At 41.8% G+C, this 18404-nt stretch overlaps 1 protein-coding gene across 10 annotated transcripts in view; it reads right to left on the bottom strand.

Moving 5' to 3' along the window:
- Window positions 1-651: 651 nt before the first annotated feature.
- CEP170 (centrosomal protein 170) overlaps window positions 652-18404 on the bottom strand; it is a 283085-nt gene continuing 265332 nt past the window's right edge. For all 10 annotated transcript variants that reach the window (XM_033937690.1, XM_033937689.1, XM_033937691.1 and 7 more), the window contains 2 exons: window positions 8634-8685; window positions 652-1451 (listed from right to left, as the gene is read on the bottom strand). In XM_033937690.1, coding sequence (XP_033793581.1) covers window positions 1165-1451; window positions 8634-8685 — 339 coding nt within the window. In that variant the 3' untranslated portion in view covers window positions 652-1164. The remainder of the gene's footprint in view (window positions 1452-8633; window positions 8686-18404) is intronic.

The following is an 18404-nucleotide window of genomic DNA, read 5'->3' as shown; positions in this document are numbered from 1 at the left end:
AGATCTATTTTATAGTTCTAACATTTGGACAGAAATACAATCTCTCTCTACTTGTTTTTGTCTGTTCATGACAAACCTTTGAACAAAGTTCAAAAGCATCAACTATATCTTTCCAAAAAATGATGAAAGCAGTCATATTACAACAGGTTAACTCTATTAGCAGTTTTCTATGTACAGAAAGACCAGTAGCTCATTATTTATATATTGATATATTCACCTACTATTTCATTCCCGGCAATTTTTTAGTGCAAACATAATAGCTTTACTTGGAAAACCTCCAAGCCAATTTATATAGCAACAAAGATATATAAATCACATAATAATTTGAAATCTTCAATACACAAGAATGAATATTCGGTGAAATATGTCAATGTATTCCTAAATATAAATGCTTTTATATAGAAACCATTAACTGTCCAATATAAATAATGTTTAAGAAGTCCATTTCACAGCACATTGGCACAGGAGACTTGGGATTTCATTAATGTTGAATGTTGGTTTCTTGCATGCCATAGAATGGCTTTAAAAAAAGCTTGTAAATAAGAAAAAATAGTTCAGTTTTGTTTCCAGAATATGCAACCACAAACTTGTGAAAGTTTCTTTGCTGTAATTATATTTTACTTTTTAAAGAATTAACAAACCCTCAGGAAATCTTGGAAGAACAATTTTTTTTACTTTTTATTGAATTCCTATTTTCACAATGATGAATAAGAACACACAAAGAACTTTTGTTTCTTAAAACCCCGTTGAGCTCATTTCTTGTACCAGAATTCTAATATGTTTGTGATATCACAAAGTATTAGAATTCCAGCTGAGGTTAAAAAAGCATCAGAGTAATTAGACTGGATAACAAATGGTTTCCATCATCGGACCTCAGAATCTAAGAATATTTCTGAATATTCTACAGAATACTATGCAAAATAAATTCCAGACTAGTCATTTATTTGGTATAAAACCAGTCAATGCAAACCTGGAAAGCTGTAGAAAAAAAAGTAAGTTATCAAATTGAATAGAAATAGAAAAGAATAATTTCCTGAAGTGTTACTAACTCTCTAATTACTTGATTAAATTGATAAAATAGTCAAGATGACATTAATAAAGATAAATTAATTTAACTTTATTCCTATTTATTCTATATGAAAAGGTATTCAGCAGCATAAAATATCATTCATGTATGGTAGTGTCTTCTTCTTCTCCATCGGGGTTGAACCTATTAAAATGTATACTGAAGTCAGGCTCAGATTCAACACTGTCAAGTTCAGATGAAACTGAGATGATGGCAGAGCAGACAGCCCTGGTTTCTGGTTGAGCATGCTCTGCTACTTGTATGCAGGTAGTCTGGGAAGGAGGAGTGGACTTCAATTTGGGCTGAACTGGTAATACAGAACTGCTGAATCCCAAGCTGTTGAAGGCATCCAATGTTCCATCTGGATCAATCATAGCATTGATCACTGAAAGAATCAAGTCAACAGACAACAATCAGGGTAATAGTAATTTACAGTCTCTCATGTTTTCAGCATAATACTTTTACCAGTTCTTCTCAACCTTCTCCTGGAGGCATACCTAGCCAATTGGGTTTTCTGGATTACTACTTTATAATGGATATGCATGGTACAGATTTGAATACAATGGGTCTCCAATATTTGAAAAGTTATTTCATGCTTATTCAGTATGATAATCCTAAAAACCTGACCAGTAGAGAGCTGAGAACTGCTTTAGTCATTAGTTTGTATCTTCTATGCCTAACCAGCTACAGGGTAAGTAGCATTTCAGAGTTGAATATTCATGCATTCTAATAGATTCTGTAGAAATGTCACATCATCATAAGGAATGTAAATCAGATTTTATATATTGAGAAAAGTTTCCGGTATACTTCAAATTCAAATTTAAGATTCTTATGTCAATATACAGAACCCTTTATTCTGTCACCCTTATATACTTAACCAATCTAATATAATAAAATGCTAAGTGCGCATGCGCACTCTCACCCCATGCTTCCCTGATCCGTCGCGCTGTGCCGGCAAGAGTGCGCATGCGCGCTTACTACGTCATGCCGCTACTGCTGCCAGATCAAGGACCCAGGGATGAGCAGAAGACTCCATCAGCAATTGTACCGGCCGGCCGACACCAGAGCAGGCCAGCGTGCCTCCACTGCAGCACCTGAATGATCTGCTGCGGAAACAAACTCCACCCCAGCATGAAGGGAAGAGTCCGGGTATTTTAAAATCTTTGGGCAGCCAGAGGTGGAAGGAAGCAAGCAAAAATAACACTTCCGGGCCAGGCAGATGGCGCGGTAAGGGCGAGCCGCACCTGCGTCAGAGAAGGCTTCCGACGTAGGTGGCGGTTGTGAGAGGAGCCGCCGGGAACTGGCCAGAGGCCAGACCTTGGGAAGGGAAGGGGGGTAGGGGAAAATGCTGCTGCTGATGCACAGGGACGTGGAAGGGGAGGGAAATACCACTTCTGTTGCACAGAGAACTGGGATGGGGAAAGGGAATGCTGCTTGATCCGCCGCGGCAGCTTTCAACTTAAAAATACCTCCGGCACAGAATTAAACGGTCGCCAAAACAACATTGGACATTGCTCGCGATCCCAGACGCTCCTCACACAAGCAACCTCTAAGCGTGGGCCACCCTGCTCTTCAGCTCCTCCAGGCAGCAGCACACCTATCCACAGCCAGGGAGTACTGTAAGGCCCTCCTGTTGATCTTCTGTCTGCCCTCCTCTTCTAAACAGCCAAATGCTGGACAGGGGAATCAGGTAAGGGGTGCTGCTGGACAGGGGGAGCAGGGAACAGGTGCTGATTATCATGAGGGGGGGGGTAACAGGAAGGGAGCCCTACTACTGGACAGGGGGAGCAGGGAAAAGGTGCTGCTGGGCAGGGGGAAGGTAAAACGAAGGGAGAAGGGCTGCTTCTGGACATGGGGAGCAGGGAACAGGTGCTGCTGGACAGGGGGAGGTAAAACGAAGGGAGAAGGGCTGGACAGCCAAGGAAAGAGAGAGGCAGAAAGAAAGACAGACAGCAGGAGGGAGAGAGACAGAAAGAAAGAAAGACAGACAGAAAGCAGCCAAGGAGAAAAAAAGAAACACAAAGACACACATCTATTCTAGCACCCGTTAATGTAATGGGCTTAAAGACTAGTCCATTATAACCTTACAAGTTGTCATCTCTTTACTATCAATATGAGAATCTGCCTGCTATTCCTTCACACATGCGTTATCCATCTCAAAATTAATTGCCATACTAACTGTTTATTTGGCCATATCACTCTGGACCTCCTTCCCATTTTATTTTAATTTTCTCTTAAGAAATTTAGGGCAGGCCTAAAAAGGTGAAATTTATTCTTCCTTGATAATTTCCTTTCCTTTAATCCTGCAAGACCAACAGATAGATGGAGGCAGAAAACACTGATTTTCAGTGACAGCATTGAGTGGTACAAACTTGGAATTGTCAGTAGACTACTGAAAAAGCTGATGCTGCAAAACAACTGTAAACAATCCAACAAACGCCAACTGGGGTAAGGAAGAAAGGATTCTGTATACCGATGTCTTGCAATCTTTTTCGAGATGCGGCACACTAAACCTATTGTACGCAGCTCGAGACACCCGGAAATGCGTGACATTGCCGTGATGACATCACACACGTGTGACATTATCATGTCGATGGCCGCGCATGTGTAAAGGCCCTGTGCCGGCAGTGTGGGGTGCTACCAAGGAAAAGGGCTGGAGTGAAGGAGAGGCACTGGCACCAGCTAACTGCCTACAGGATGTGCCTCTTGCCACCTGTAGGCAGTCAGCCAGTGCAGGCAACTCTCCTCCTCCCCAGTGTGTCGTGGCACACCTGAAATATTATGAGGTACACAGTTTGCAATACAATGCTGTATACTTTTGCAAGGCCAAAGCTGAATCCATGCTTCAACTTTTAAGAATACAGATGTTGAAAAGACTTCCTCCGAGGGTGTTTAGTTTTCCTGGGTGGATTCAGGTTTGGTCTAGTCCAGGAGTGTCAAAATCTCTGCAATCCAGTCAGGTTTTCAGGATTTCCCCAATGAATATGCATGAGATCTGTTTGCATGCACTGCTTTAATTGTTTGCTAATAGATCTCATGCATATTCATTGGGGAAATCCTGAAAACCTGACTGGATTGCGGCCCTCGAGGAGGGACTTTGACACCCCTGGTCTAGTCTATTGGGATTTGAGGAATGAAATTACCAGGTAAGAGCAAATTCACTTTTATTTACTGTCGTACTAGACTAGTCCAAGACTGTTGGGACATACCCAAGCTTTATAGAACCAGAAGGGAAAAAGAGAAACCCCCCTAAATACTGCCTTCTCAAGACGCATCTTGGATATCCAGTCTGTGATGCTGAACACTGAAGCCCGGATTCCATATAGGAATCTTCGGTTGGCCCATGTGCCTAAGGCCCTGCCCACAGGAGGGGCCTGGCACCTGGGCCAATCAGGCCTTAAGCCCCTCCCCAGTGCATCCCACAATGCACCAGGAAGGGGCAGGCCCGCCTCATTGCAACGGAGGTGGGCCTGCCAGCTGGTAGGCAGACCCGTCCATCGGCCAACTTTTCAGGTGAGTGGGGGGGGGAGGGGGTAGCCGTGTGTGTGGGGTCTTTGGGCAGGAGGGGTTGGGCTCCCTCCTGCCGCAATCTTCATAGGGGGATTGTTGGTCTTTGGCAGGAGGGATTGGGCTCCCTCCTTCTGTGATTTTCATGGGGGTCTTCAGGCAGGTGGGGTTGGGCTCCCTCCTTCTGCGATCATTTGGGGGGGGGGGGAGATTGGCAGCCGCAGCTGCATCCACTATACTTATTGGGGCAGGGAGATCCTTTGCCGCGATAAGTATAGTGGCTGCGTCTACTTACAATGTAGGCCAGCATTTTGCTGGCCTACATTGTATATTGCCCACTGGCCTAGGGAGATGCATACGGCCGCCTAGGTTCTCCTAAGGCAGTGGTCTCAAACTCGCGGCCCTCCAGGTACTATTTTGAGGCCCTCGGTATGTTTATCATAATCACAAATGTAAAATAAAACAGTTTCTTGATCATGTCTCTTTAGATATAAATTACAATATTATTATTAAGACTTAGCCAAAAGGAAAGATTTATAAACTATAAAGAGTTTTTACCTCATGCAAAATTGTCATTTCTTTAATAAGACATTAACTATTTTTTCTGAGGCCCTCCAAGTACCTACAAACCCAAAATGTGGCCCTGCAAAGGGTTTGAGTTTGAGACCACTGACCTAAGGCTACGCTTAGTCTAAGGGGAGCTTAGGCGAGCTTGTGGGCCTCCCCCTAGGCTCCCTGAGGTGCCTTCAATATAAGTGGCCTGCCTGAGGAGCATATTTATTTTTATTTTTTATAAACGTGCGTCCCGATTGTGGTTAGACTTACTGTAGTTCGCCTACAGCTGCCTACAATCGGGACGCAGTTTGCAGAATCAGGGCCTGAGTGCCTTTTGGACTATTTACTTGAAACCTAGAGTGAAGGCAGGAAATTACTGTTAAGCCAAATAGAGTTTTCTTATGCCTCGCAGCTTTTCATTCCACAGCAGGACTATTTGAAGGTTGCCTATGATTAGCTTGTCTGTAGACTCGAGTTCCTTGTGGGGATGTTTAGCACCGAGGCACCTTCATAGTGCTCTGCAGTTCATATCTTATAGCCACTTTCTCCTTTGGTTTTGAATTATTACAGACAGGACTTTAGTTTTAACAATGAGTACTGCAATGACCATGTTGCTGCCCTACAAATGCAAGGGGCTGCTGAAAAGTTCTCAGTCCAACCAAGAAGAGAACAATGTAGAGCCATGAAACTTACAAGTTATTCTACATTTTTCTTGACACTTTTCATTTCAATTATATAAAATGAAAAACGTGGAATAACTTGTAAGTTTCATGGCTCCACATCATTCTCCTCTTGGTTGGGTTGAGAACTTTTCAGCAGCCCCTCCTATGGCCTGGAGCAACTAATTGATACAGTTGAAAATTTTGTAAAGAAACACTTAGTTTATACTCCTGACGGAGAGTCTGCCGTTTCACTTATTGCTTCATCAGGGATTAATGTTTCTGAATCTGAATCACAGGTACTATCTAGTTGACTATAGTATTTCTTTATCCTTTTCACAAAAACTTTCCAATTTTCACCATTTTGTTTCAAGCCATCGGGAGTGTAAAGCTAAATGGGGTTTTTTTTTTTTCCAAAATTTTCAATTGTATCAACTATCCACCATTTATTGGTGTAGATTGAGCACAAAAATTAAATATATAAAAATTCACATTAAATAGTAGCGAGGCGTCTTCATGACCCCAGCAAGACGCGGGGTGTGTTCCCATGTTTGGGTGTTTGAGGTCCTCTTTGTTGTTATACAATTGATCCTGATTTGCTAGATTGTTCTACTCACATATATTTTTGTGATCCTAGCCAAAAAATGTGAACCGATACAAGGCTAACATACAAGATCTGACAATTAAGTTTGCAAACTCATCCTGGAAAAAGTGATACATACCTCATTGCTGAATATCACTACAGTCACCTTTGAAGTACTTCCCCTTAGGAATCTATGCACCGATGCCAGCTCCTAGTCCACCTTTCAAAGCAATTTTGGAACTCTTTTCTAGAATGCCCATCAGAGCTATCAGTGTATTACCCTTAATATCTTGAATGTCATCAAAGCGTCTTCCTTTCAATATTTCCTTTATCTTCAGGTAAAGAAAAATGTAATTGGGGGCAGAATGGGTGAGTACAGTGGGTGTTCCAATACAGTTATTTGTTTTCTGGCTAAAAACTTCCTCACTGGCGCATTGTCATGATGAAGAGCCATGAGCTGTTGGTGAAAAGTACAGGTCATTTTTGTCTCTTCACGCAACCTTTTCAGCACTTCCAAATAATAATCTTGGCTAACTGTATGTCCAGTTGATACAAATTCATAAATGAACAATCCCCTCTGATATCAAGAAAGGTTAGCAACATCGTTTTGACTCTGATTTAGACTGGCGGAACTTTTTTGGTCATGGAGAATTGGCTGACTTCAATTGTGCACTTTGATGCTTTGTTTCAGGGTCATATTGATCAGTTGACATGGCACAAAACATTGTCTTGCTTCTCCAAAAGGTCTTGGAAAATTTTGACTCTCCTTTGCATTTGTTCGTTGGTGAGCTCCTTCAGGACTATTTTTGCACACATCTATCTCATGCCAAGATTTTCAGTTAAGATTTTTCTGTTTCTCTATCAATGTTTTTACTTGGTCTGCTATGCTTCTCAGTCAGCTGACAATTTTGATGCACAATTCAATTAATTTTTGCAATGTTTTCATCAGTACTGCTCGTTACTGGCCGCCCTGACCTTTCATTAGTGACGCTATCTCTTCTCTCAGAAAAACATTTCATCCATTTGTACACTGCCGTTTTCTTCATGGCATTATCCCCATAAATGTGGACCAACATGTCCCTGATTTCACTTCCACTCTTGCCCAAAAAAGAATTTTAATGTTTGTTTGTTGCTCTAATTTAAGCTCCGCACACACGCAACAATAATGAACGCCACTCAGCAAGACACTGCAAGATGTCGACATGAACACAGCTGTGAGACACTGATATACCAAGGTTATGAAACCTTACCAAGTTGTTTGTACAGTGCTTTCAACGTAAGTGTACTGAGCCAAGTTCACAAACTTAATTGTCAGACCTCGTATACTACTACAGCTACTATTATTTTTAGAGCACTATCAGATGCATGCAGAGCTGTAGACACAAGAAAATTGGTTTTTAAAAGTAATTTCAAAATGAGTTATCAAAAATTGATGGGAGGGTAATTTCAAATAATTTATCTTATATTGGCATTATAGCTTTCTTCAGACCCTCCCCCTCCCCCCAAAATGATTGATTAGGAGTCTATGCACTAAGATATACTATGGAAGCTAAGACCTCTATGATTCTATTTGGGTGGGAAGGAAGGCTTGGGTCACCTTGATGGGGGGGAGGAGTTCACTTGCATGTGGTCAGGTGTCTTTATGAGACAAGGATAATTTTGATGGGATGGGGAGAAAAGGAAATGAAATTCACCTCCTCTCTGGATTACATTTGAAGACATCTTTCTTTCAAAGAAGCCTGAAAGTTTGTGTGTTTGTGTTTGTGTGTGTATATGTTTGTGTGTGTGTGTGTGATGTTTTAGTATGCATGTAAAAACTATTGCCAGCATGAATGCTAAAAATTTTATTTGTGTATATTTTATTGTATAGGGTCCTTTAGTATTTGCTAATTTAACATCCAAGAATGTAACAATCCAAAGTTTTTCCCTGTACTAGTCAATAATAACCAATTTTGATATAAATAAAAGTCATACTAACGACTAATACGCAGCTCGCAAATATGGCAGGAATTTGGCCAAAACCCTTATATGGTACTTTCAGGACAAAGATGGTAAACAAGTCATATCAGTAAAACTACAGAAAATAAAATATATATATTTTTAAGTGTCCATATTCTATTCAATCTGTGCTCAGCAGAATGAAGTTGCAATGCTGAAGAATACAATACAGTATCTTATATACCGCAATTCTCTGCAAGGAATCTATGCAATTTACAATAAGAATTAAATAATTAATTCCAGAAGGTTAAGAATATTTTCATACCTTGCAGCTGCTTTTCAACTCGTTTCAACTCTTGCAAGATGGACAATATTTCCTTAAGTGAACAAAAAAAATGCTTTACATTAATTTTCACTGGGATAAACTCTATAACAAAGCTAAGAAGAAAAAAATTCCCTACACACGTGCAAAAGTTAAAGTGAAAGGTTAGCTTATTTCTTTACAATATTAACTTACCATCTCCAAGTTTTTATTACTTCCTCCATATCTTTTTCTTCTTTTCTATCCTATATTGTTACGTTTTTAAAGATCTACCATAAAGCTTCTTTTTCCCGAGTTAGTGCATCAGTTAAATACTGTAAATAATGGTAGAGTAGTATGGCCCATCTAATCTGCCCAGAAAGGTCATCACGGTTGTATCTACAATGATGTAGGTCCATTCAGCACCCTCCTTCTCCCACCTTCTGTCTTCAGGGTGTAACTGATGCAATCTACAATCCACTTTGGGACAGATTCTACAACACCTGCTTAAAGTAAGGCGGTGGTAGCTACTCTACCGTCACCTAACTTAATTGGTTTAATTGGGTTTAAGCAGCACAATAATTGGTTTTGCCATTAAAATCCATTTAAATCCTCATTTTAAACCCTACATGGCCTCTTGGTCCAGCGCCTAGGTCCCTGGTGGCACATAGTGATGCTGGTGGTGCCAGACTTCAGTGTCAATATGCGCTGCTGGCTGCAATTCAGGAAGGACCCTTGGTGCTGGAAATGTAGGCATGTAAAACCCTAGCCTACAATTCTGGTGCCTAGGGTTTTTGGGAGCCACAATTCTGGAAGTGATGCCTATCGGTGATTGACATACAGCAGGCACCGCTTACAGAATGACAGCCGTTGCCTTTTTTTCTGAGTGGGAAAGTTATTTAAGTTTTCCATGAATGGAAATGCTCAGTGCTTTTATTCCCTCGTCATGCTGCCATCAAACCTCTGTACAATGCCCAATGTCCCACCTCTCCAAATCTCTAAGCACCGACTGCCTTTATCTGCAAGTATTAAATTTAAGATTTTGCGGGAAGCGCTAATGAGCTCTAGCACGAATGGCAGCCTAGTGGACTAGGTCCGGAGCAAACCCCACTTGTGCCTCAATAATCATCTGTTTTCACTGCTCGTTGTTACGAATTGCTTTAATCAACTGCAACCTGAACATGGTGGCTTCAAAACCAGGCAAGCGTAAAAGCGCGGAGCCTGCCTCTCCGCTAAAATCTAGCCCTGGAAAGTCGGACAATGAAACTTCGGCCATCTTAGATGAACTCCATGGCATTCTAGAACTGCTCATAGAGACCAGGCAAGACATTACAGAGATGAGAACTGATTTAACCAATATGAAGGGAGAACTTACCAAAGTACTTACCCACATTGAAGTACTAGAAACCAAATCTTTGGCGACAGATGAATCGCTTAAGCTTTTGCGCCGTCAGGCCTTGCGCAAGGCTTAACTGGAACATGCGTTGGAGGACGCGGACAACAGGGCGCGTCACAATGGGTTCCGTATTCTTGGCCTTGCGGAAGGTCGTGAAGCCTGTGACCTAGTGGAATTCTTGGGGGCCTTGCTGCCACAAATTCTTAAATTGAATGATGTACCGAAGCTGGACTTTGATGGCGCCTTTCGTGTACCTCACCAGTGGCAACAGCCACATCGATACCCCGGCCGATTGTAGTGACCATGTTGCAACATAGTCAGACCATGCTGATTATGCAACACGCGAAGCTTCACAGTCCGATCATCTTTGAAGATACCAAATTGCTTTTCGTGCCGGATTTGGCTAAAGAAACCGCTAAAGAAGAAAACAATTTCTAGCTTACCGACCTAAATTGAAGGAAATAGGAGCTAAGTTTGGCATTCTTTTCCCAGCTCGAATGCGAGTCACATGCAAAAACAAAACCACCGATTACCTTAATCCTGCGGATTTGGCAGAATTTATCGAATCTGTGCAACCTTCTGCTATTGACAAAACTTGAACTCTGCTGTTGAGCATTTCTCTATGCCATATCATATATATATTGTTGTCTTGGTTCACTTTCTGCGTAAGCCTGTTGTTATTGAATTTTCTTTGGTTTAGCAACACGCAGAGACTGTTTAGACTATTTTATCATTATGCAGATGATTAATACTTCTCATTTACCTTTCTCCGGTGATTGGTCTACTGGGCTATCGGTGCTGATCACTACTCCCATAGACTAATGTTAGCATGTTTGCTAATTAAGTTAGTTGTTACAGTCTGTGTTCTATTTGATAACTTGATTTCACAGGATTCTGCTGTTGATCTGTTCTTGATGTGTATTCCCACAAATGGCTCTGCTTACTTGTCACAATCTAATCACTCTGAATTTATATTATTCTTCCTATGTCAGTAACTTGCCTATCTCTCAATGTCAAGGGGCTCAACAACCCAGTGAAACGAACTAAAATACTGAATTATATTGGGAAATTCACACCAGACATCATAATGATTCAGGAGACGCACCTATCCATGTTGGAATCGACCAAAATCTCATTGAAATGGTGCTATCCAGGAATGTTCTCTGCTGCAGTCCATAAAAAAGATGGGGTTGCTACTTTGATAAGGAGAAGACAAGATTTTATCATCAAATCTCATATTGCAGATATTGGAGGTCGGTGGCTGACAGTACACTTACAAATAAATAATGTTTCTATTAGTATTGTTAATGTCTATGGCTCCTAATGCGGACTACCTATTATTCTTTGAAGAATTAGCTGATATAGTAGTCTCTAACTGTGGCTCTCACTACATTCTGGGGGTGATTTTAACTTAATACTAAATCCTCTTGTTGACAGGAAATCGACAGTGCCATATAGAAAATCCAGATCATGGTTTAAATTACAGGAAATCCTTGTAAAACTGAAATTGGGGGACCCGTGGAGAACCCTACACCAAGAGGAATTGGACTACACTTTTTATTCTGCCCCACATACCTCATACTCATAGATCGACTATTTTTTGGTCAGTTATAACTTGATGTCTCGTGTTGATACAGCTACTATTGGCGAGATTGTGGTGTCTAATCATGCTCCGATTCTTCTAACCTTCCATGACTTGGGTGCCCAGATCAATAAAGGTATATGGAGATTTAATTCCAGCCTAGTATCTGACGACCAGTTCTTGACTGAAATGAAACACCATATTGTATCATTTTTTGAACTGAATAAACCTGAAGCGACGTCTTGAACCTCGACTTAAGACTGTTTTAAAGTCTTCATAAGAGGAATGATAATTTCATGCGTGGCTCGGCAAAAGAAGACACTTCTAGAACAAGAGTCTGTTCTCCAAAAGAAAATTCAAGAGGCTGAGGAAAATCACAAGTCCCATATCCATGACATTACGTCTTTAGATTCCTTGCAGAAATTAAGATTTGACTATAATCTTTTACTTAGTTCTTCTGCAGCCAAAGAAGTCTTTATGAAATCTGCACACTACTATGCTACTGTCAACAAATGTGGTCATTAACTGGCCGAATATGTTAAAATAAAAACAGAAAAAACCCTGATCCCACTCTTTGGTTGAATAGTGCAGACATTTGCACAAAATTTCATCAATTCTATACTGCTTTATATTCATCGGATACGCCAGATTCTGTATTGTTCGACCCATTTCTGAAAGATTTGCCACACAATGTGCTGTCGGATACGGAAAATGAGATATTAACAGCACCTCTGGTCTACTATCCCCCCTGTTATTCAACATTGCACTTGAACCTTTACTCATCGCTATTAGAACTACCTCGTCCATCAAAGGATTCTGTCAGGGTGGATTTCAGGCAAAACTGTCTGCCTATGCTGACGATGTGTTACTTTATTCTGAACCGGACTCTTTACCAAACACATTCCTCCTCCTTGACAGTTATTCAAAAAATTCTGGTTACAAACTGAATCTCTCCAAGACTGAGATCATGCCTCTAAACAACTCCAGCGGATACGAATCCCTCTTAGATCTCAAACTGCAACCGGCTTCATGGAAATTGAAATATTTGGGAATCTTCTTCGGACCCTCTTTGGAGGAAACTAGGGGTTATAACGCAGACCTTTTGCTTCACCTTGTTACTACTCTGATGGAATGTTGGTCCCCGCTAAAATTATCGGTGGGGACGCTTGGATATTATAAAGATGATTTTAACACCCAAGCTTAACTATATACTATATATGATCCCTTTTCTCTTAGATGGGAAAATATATTCTAAGGTGGAATCCATCTTGGTTAAATTTCTTTGGAACCAGAAAATGCCTCGGGTAGCACTGAAAAAAATGAAAGTGGCCAAAGAGCATGGAGGTGTTAATTTTCCTAGTTACTACGAATATCATCTGGCCTTCCTGACTAGACAAGGATCGAAATGGCTACTCGACTCCCAAACGGACCAACCTCCATCATGGCTCAATCTTGAGTACGAAATAATCAATGCCAACTATTTGAAATATGCCCCATTTACGGCACCTCACCATCTTGTTGTAAATAATACCATCTTCTCTTTAACCAAAACAGCATTGCATGCAATTGATGAACAAGCAGAAATTAGATTGAACTCAACTCTACACTCTTCCATCTGGAACAATCCACACAAAAAGATCCAAGGACAATACATAGAATGGAAATCCTGGATAAAGCTGGGCATTTGGTCTATTGCTCACCTAATGGAGAATTCTAAGTTACTGCCATTCCAAACGTTAGCCTCTCGTTTCAAATTACCTACTAATCAATTCTTTCGGTGGCTACAGCTACACCATTGCTTAACTGCCTATCTTAAAGCTAACTGGCTGACTATGACAACACCTTCCCTCAGTCACTGGAGTGTCGAATATAGAGGTAAGAGAAAGGAGGCTTCCACATGGTACAAAATACTTCAGGATGGTAAATACACTCCATGTGTGGCTCTACATGACATTTGGAGATTAGAAATTAACAAGACCTTTTCCATTACCACCTGGAAACAGATGGATTTCAGCGAGGAGATCTCTCAAATCCTCTGCTATGGCCCAACTGATGTTCTTTGTTCTACACAAGGCCTATTAGACACCTTACAAATTGTCTAAAATTGATAGTAAACACTTCAATAAGTGTTGGTCTTGTGCTATGGATGTAGGCACCTTTGCACATATGTTTTATCACTGTCCGAATATCACACTGTTCTGGTCGTAGTTGTGGACAATTATCTGTGACATTCTACCTATTACCTCTCCACTTTCCTTTCCAGTAGTAATTTTTGGGGCATTTGCTATATCTGACATATCTATCAATCCCGATTGCTGTCTTGCTTATTGCAGATAGCGCTTAAATCCATCTTATCCAACTGGAAAGATTTCACTTTGCTAAATTCCACTGTCTGGTGGAATACAGTTTGTCTTTATGTTAAATTTGAGAAAGTGGCTGCTGAAAGGACAAATTCATTGTCCACTTTCAATAAGATATGGGCTCCTATTATAGACACCTTACCATCTATATAAGTTTCTAATTATAGCGATGTTTCCTTACTGTAATCATTCACAGAGTGGTATTTCTATGCCCATTTTCTTTTTCTTCATATGATAATTTTAGGATGCAGATCTGTATCACATATGTTTTCTTATAAAACTAATAAAAATGATTGAACATAAAAAAAAAAAATTCTCATTCCATAAATCCCATCTCATAATCTGCAATCCTCTCAGCAAGTTTGACTGTCTCTTCCTCTACCATTTCACCTCCTCCTTCATGTACCTTATACTAACCTAAGTATGAATGTTTAAAGTCATGGGATATGAAGAACTATGGTCTGCAAGATTAATTCAGTACAGCCTAAGGTTGCAACAACCAAGCAAATATGCCCATCCAATGCTGATGAGAAAAATTTGCCTGTTATCTCAGTAAGGTTGACTTATTATTATTTAATCTATCAAAGTGATAGGTTGTGTATTTTAAGCTAAATATCTTTTTGCATTACAGGAAAACCCCCATTACTCAGCATATTCCATTAAGCCAGATAATTCATAAAGTGCTAGTCAGGCAATGCCTCCACTTTTGCTTAACTACAGCCAATGATGGACAAACCCATTACTATCTATGGACACAAACCCTATATAACAAGGGTTTCCCGGAAAATAGCTAGTGGAAGGAGAAAGGCTCCAGCCCAGCAGAGGAAGCAGATGTGCTATGGAGAAATGGATTCCACCCAAGACAGAATCAGTGGGGATCTCTTCCTGGGCCATGGTGAGATGCTTCTAATTCAGACAAGGAGCTCTAACGAATAAGATATGCTATAATGTCAAAACTTTGATTAAGCAGACATTTTGAACATTTTGGGGATGGCAGCAAAGCAAATAAAGAAAAACATTATATAAAGTAGTTGTGAGTGGTAGATTCCTTCTATAGGTCCTTAAATGACTTTTGGTGGGTTCTGTATTACTTTATAAGATGCCTGTGCTGGGGAGAGTTTATGTTGCAGTTACTGAGATGACCACAGAATCAGGTATTATTTCCTATGAAGAGTTCTAGGGGACATGTCCTAGATGTGCTCTGCACTGACTGTTGTGTGAGGAAGGCTTCTGTGAATGCTGAGTTCCATATGTGTTTATATTTAACACCTTGATAGTCAATGTAGAGGGTCAGAGGTCATTATATTCTAGGTTACATAATTACAACAGTTTTTGCTGAGTATATTCAATATTTGTAAAGTTTCACATTTCTTGCAATATAACCTTTTCCATGCTGAATGTTGGTAACAGGTGGTGTGGCTACTGTGGGGCAGAAGCATGGATAATCACCCTGCCTCCTAATATCGGTTCTGCATGAGTACCACCTAGAAAAAACACAGTGGGGCAGACAACATGGGGCCCATAATAAAAAAACATAAACCTCCAAAAAGCATCCTAAATCAGCACTTGGACATCCTAATTGCCAGGACGTCCAAGTAAGTGCCGATAATCAAAATTGTCTTTTTGTATGTCTAGCAAGGTATTTCAGCTTCTGCACACTCAGAGCATGAGATGGGCATGGTGGAGGTGTGTTATGGGCATGCTATGGGCAGTGACAAGGGCAGGTTAGACAGGGATGTTTTGCAGCGATAATCAAACATTTTGCATTTTGTATTTCTTTCCCTTTTTGTAATGTATGGCATGTTCGTTGAATATTGTTTATGTATTTATTCCCCCTGAAAATTGTAAAGTACAGTGGTACCTCGGTTTACAAGTGCACCAGTTTGCGAGTGTTTTGCAAGATGAGCAAAACATTCGCAAACTTGGTGCCTCGTAAACCGAGCTTGCCTCGCTGTACGAGCGCCCCACCCCCCGCGATCTGGCATCCCCCGCAGCGATCCGGCATACCCCCCGCTCGCGTTGCCCCCCTCCACCCCGATCCTACTTCCCCCCCCCGAGCAGTCAATGACACCCTTTACCCGACTTGGCACCAGTGCTGGTGCCCAAAGATCCTCCCTCTTCTGGCGCGGCCTGGGCTGGGCGGTGCGTTGGAGATCCTCCTTCTTCTGGGCTGGGCTGGACTGGCTTTGAGCATTTGCGCACTTCCACCACACAAAAATGAAAAAAAAGGGGTACATACCTGTCTCTAAAACAGCAGCATCTTGTATGGGGCATCATAAGAACATAAGAAGTTGCCTCCGCTGAGGCAGACCAGAGGTCCATCTTGCCCAGCGGTCTGCTCCCACGGCGGCCCATCAGGCCTACTTGCCTGAACAGTGGTCCTTGACTAATTTTATAACTTACCTCTAATCCTATCCCTATAACCTACCTCTACTCCTATCTGTACCCCTCAATCCCTTTGTCCTCTAGGTACCTATCCAAACCTTCTTTGAAGCCCTGTAGCGTGCTCCTGCTTATCACATCCTCTGGTAGCGTGTTCCATGTTCCCACCACAGGTGTCTTAAGTAGCCTAGTGGGTGGACTAGTGAACCATAGAAAGGAGGACCCAGGTCCAAAAGCCAATCTAACCTAACCATTATATTTATGGTGGAAAATGTGTGCCCACCAAAACCCTATTCACCTGCTGCCATAAGGGCTATTGGGATTGTAGACAGGTGGGTAAAGTGGCTTTTGGGAGTGTTTTTTGTACATTCAGCTTTAACCTACTCTCCCATCCATTCCATCATACTGCAAATTGCATCAATAATGAGAAATTAGGTTCTTACCTGCTAATTTTCTTTCTTTTAGACTCTCCAGACCAGTACAGTTCACTGATGGGTAATAGCTCACCATGACCAGCAGGTGGAGACTGAGACAAAACTTTGGCTGTAATACTAATAGCTGTGCTTCCCTCTAGTCTAACCAGTCTGCCGAATAGCCGAGCAGAACTAAGAAGTACTAATTATAACAGTAACAGCACTCCTAACAGGAGTAACAACTAACAGAGCAATACTGTTGGAAATTGCATAGAAGAAGCCCCCTTCAGCAAAATGTCCCTACAGCTCGCCAGTTACGCCAGCTGACCCAAAGCTGCTGTTCTTTTGATCTCTCTGACCCTATAAAAATACTAGAACCTGCAGAAAACACACACTCTTCACGTGAATCCCGTAAGAACAGACAGACAGACAGGGTGGGAGACTGTACCTGTCTGAAGAGTCTAAAAGAAAGAAAATTAGCAGGTAAAAACCTAATTTCTCCTTCTTTAGCATCTCTCCAGACCGGTATTGTTCACTAGCAGTACCCATCATGGGTGGGACCCCTGGAGGCCCGCCACTAGAACATGCTTACTGAACACCGTGTCCCAACGCGCCTGGACAGTAGTGTCACACAAATGAATGCAGAGAAGACCAAACCATGGCCTTATAGATATCCAATGGAGGCACCAGAGAAGACTCAGCCTAAGAAGCTGCCTGACCCCAAGTGGAATGAGCCTTGAGAAAACCGAGAAAAGGCTTCTTCTGAAGAAGATAGGCAAAGCGATAGTCTCTTTGATCCAGCGCACAATGGTAGCATTGAAGTGCCTTCCCCCTTACGAGGACCCGCTAAGAGGACAAAAAGATGATCCGACTTCCGGAACTCCTGGGTACACTGAACATAAGAGCAAAGGACCCGACAGATATCCAACTTGCACAACTACCTCTGTTCCGAAGAGCCCTCCCGGCTACCCAAGACCGGAGGACCACGGACTGGTTGACATGAAAAGGCATGTGAGACCATCTTCAGCAGAAAGGAAGGAACAGGCTGTAGCACCACCTGCTCCATAGAAAACTCCAGGAAGGGAGGCCTACAAGAGAAAGCCTGCAGCTCAGAAACGCATCTCGCAGAAGTAATGGCCACTAGGAAAACCACCTTGAGAGTAAGGTCCTTCAATGAGTAGGAACCCAAAGGCTCAAAGGGAGGGCACACTAGCATGGACAGGATCAGATTGAGATCCTAGGTTGGAACCGAAGGCCGCACTAGAGGCTGAAGCAATTTAGCCACCCCCAAAAAGCGAACCATGTCTGGAAAAGAAGTTAAATGCTTACCCTGCAGCAAACTGTGAAACGTAGACAAAGCTGCAAGCTGAACCCAAAGTGAAGACCAGGCCAGGCCCCTATCCAGGCCATCCTGCAAGAACTCCAAGATGTGAGGCAAAAAGGCGCGAAAGGAAACCACTCTACACACAGCACACCACTCTTCAAAAATATGCTAAACCCGCACATAAGCCCGAAGCGGAAAGCCTCTGGGACCCCAAAAGAGTGGAGATAACTTTATCTGAATAACCTTTCTTACCTAGGAGTTGAATCTTGCAGTGCCATCCCTGCCCAGGCTTGTTCCATTGGCTCAGGATCCGCTGACACACATGGCAAGCTGGTACT

This window comes from Geotrypetes seraphini, chromosome 3 (genome assembly GCF_902459505.1).
Source record: "Geotrypetes seraphini chromosome 3, aGeoSer1.1, whole genome shotgun sequence".
In the NCBI taxonomy this organism is placed as follows: Eukaryota; Metazoa; Chordata; class Amphibia; order Gymnophiona; family Dermophiidae; genus Geotrypetes; species Geotrypetes seraphini.
The sequence above is the reverse complement of the archived record's forward strand: the minus strand, read 5'-3'. Positions and strand labels throughout refer to the sequence as shown.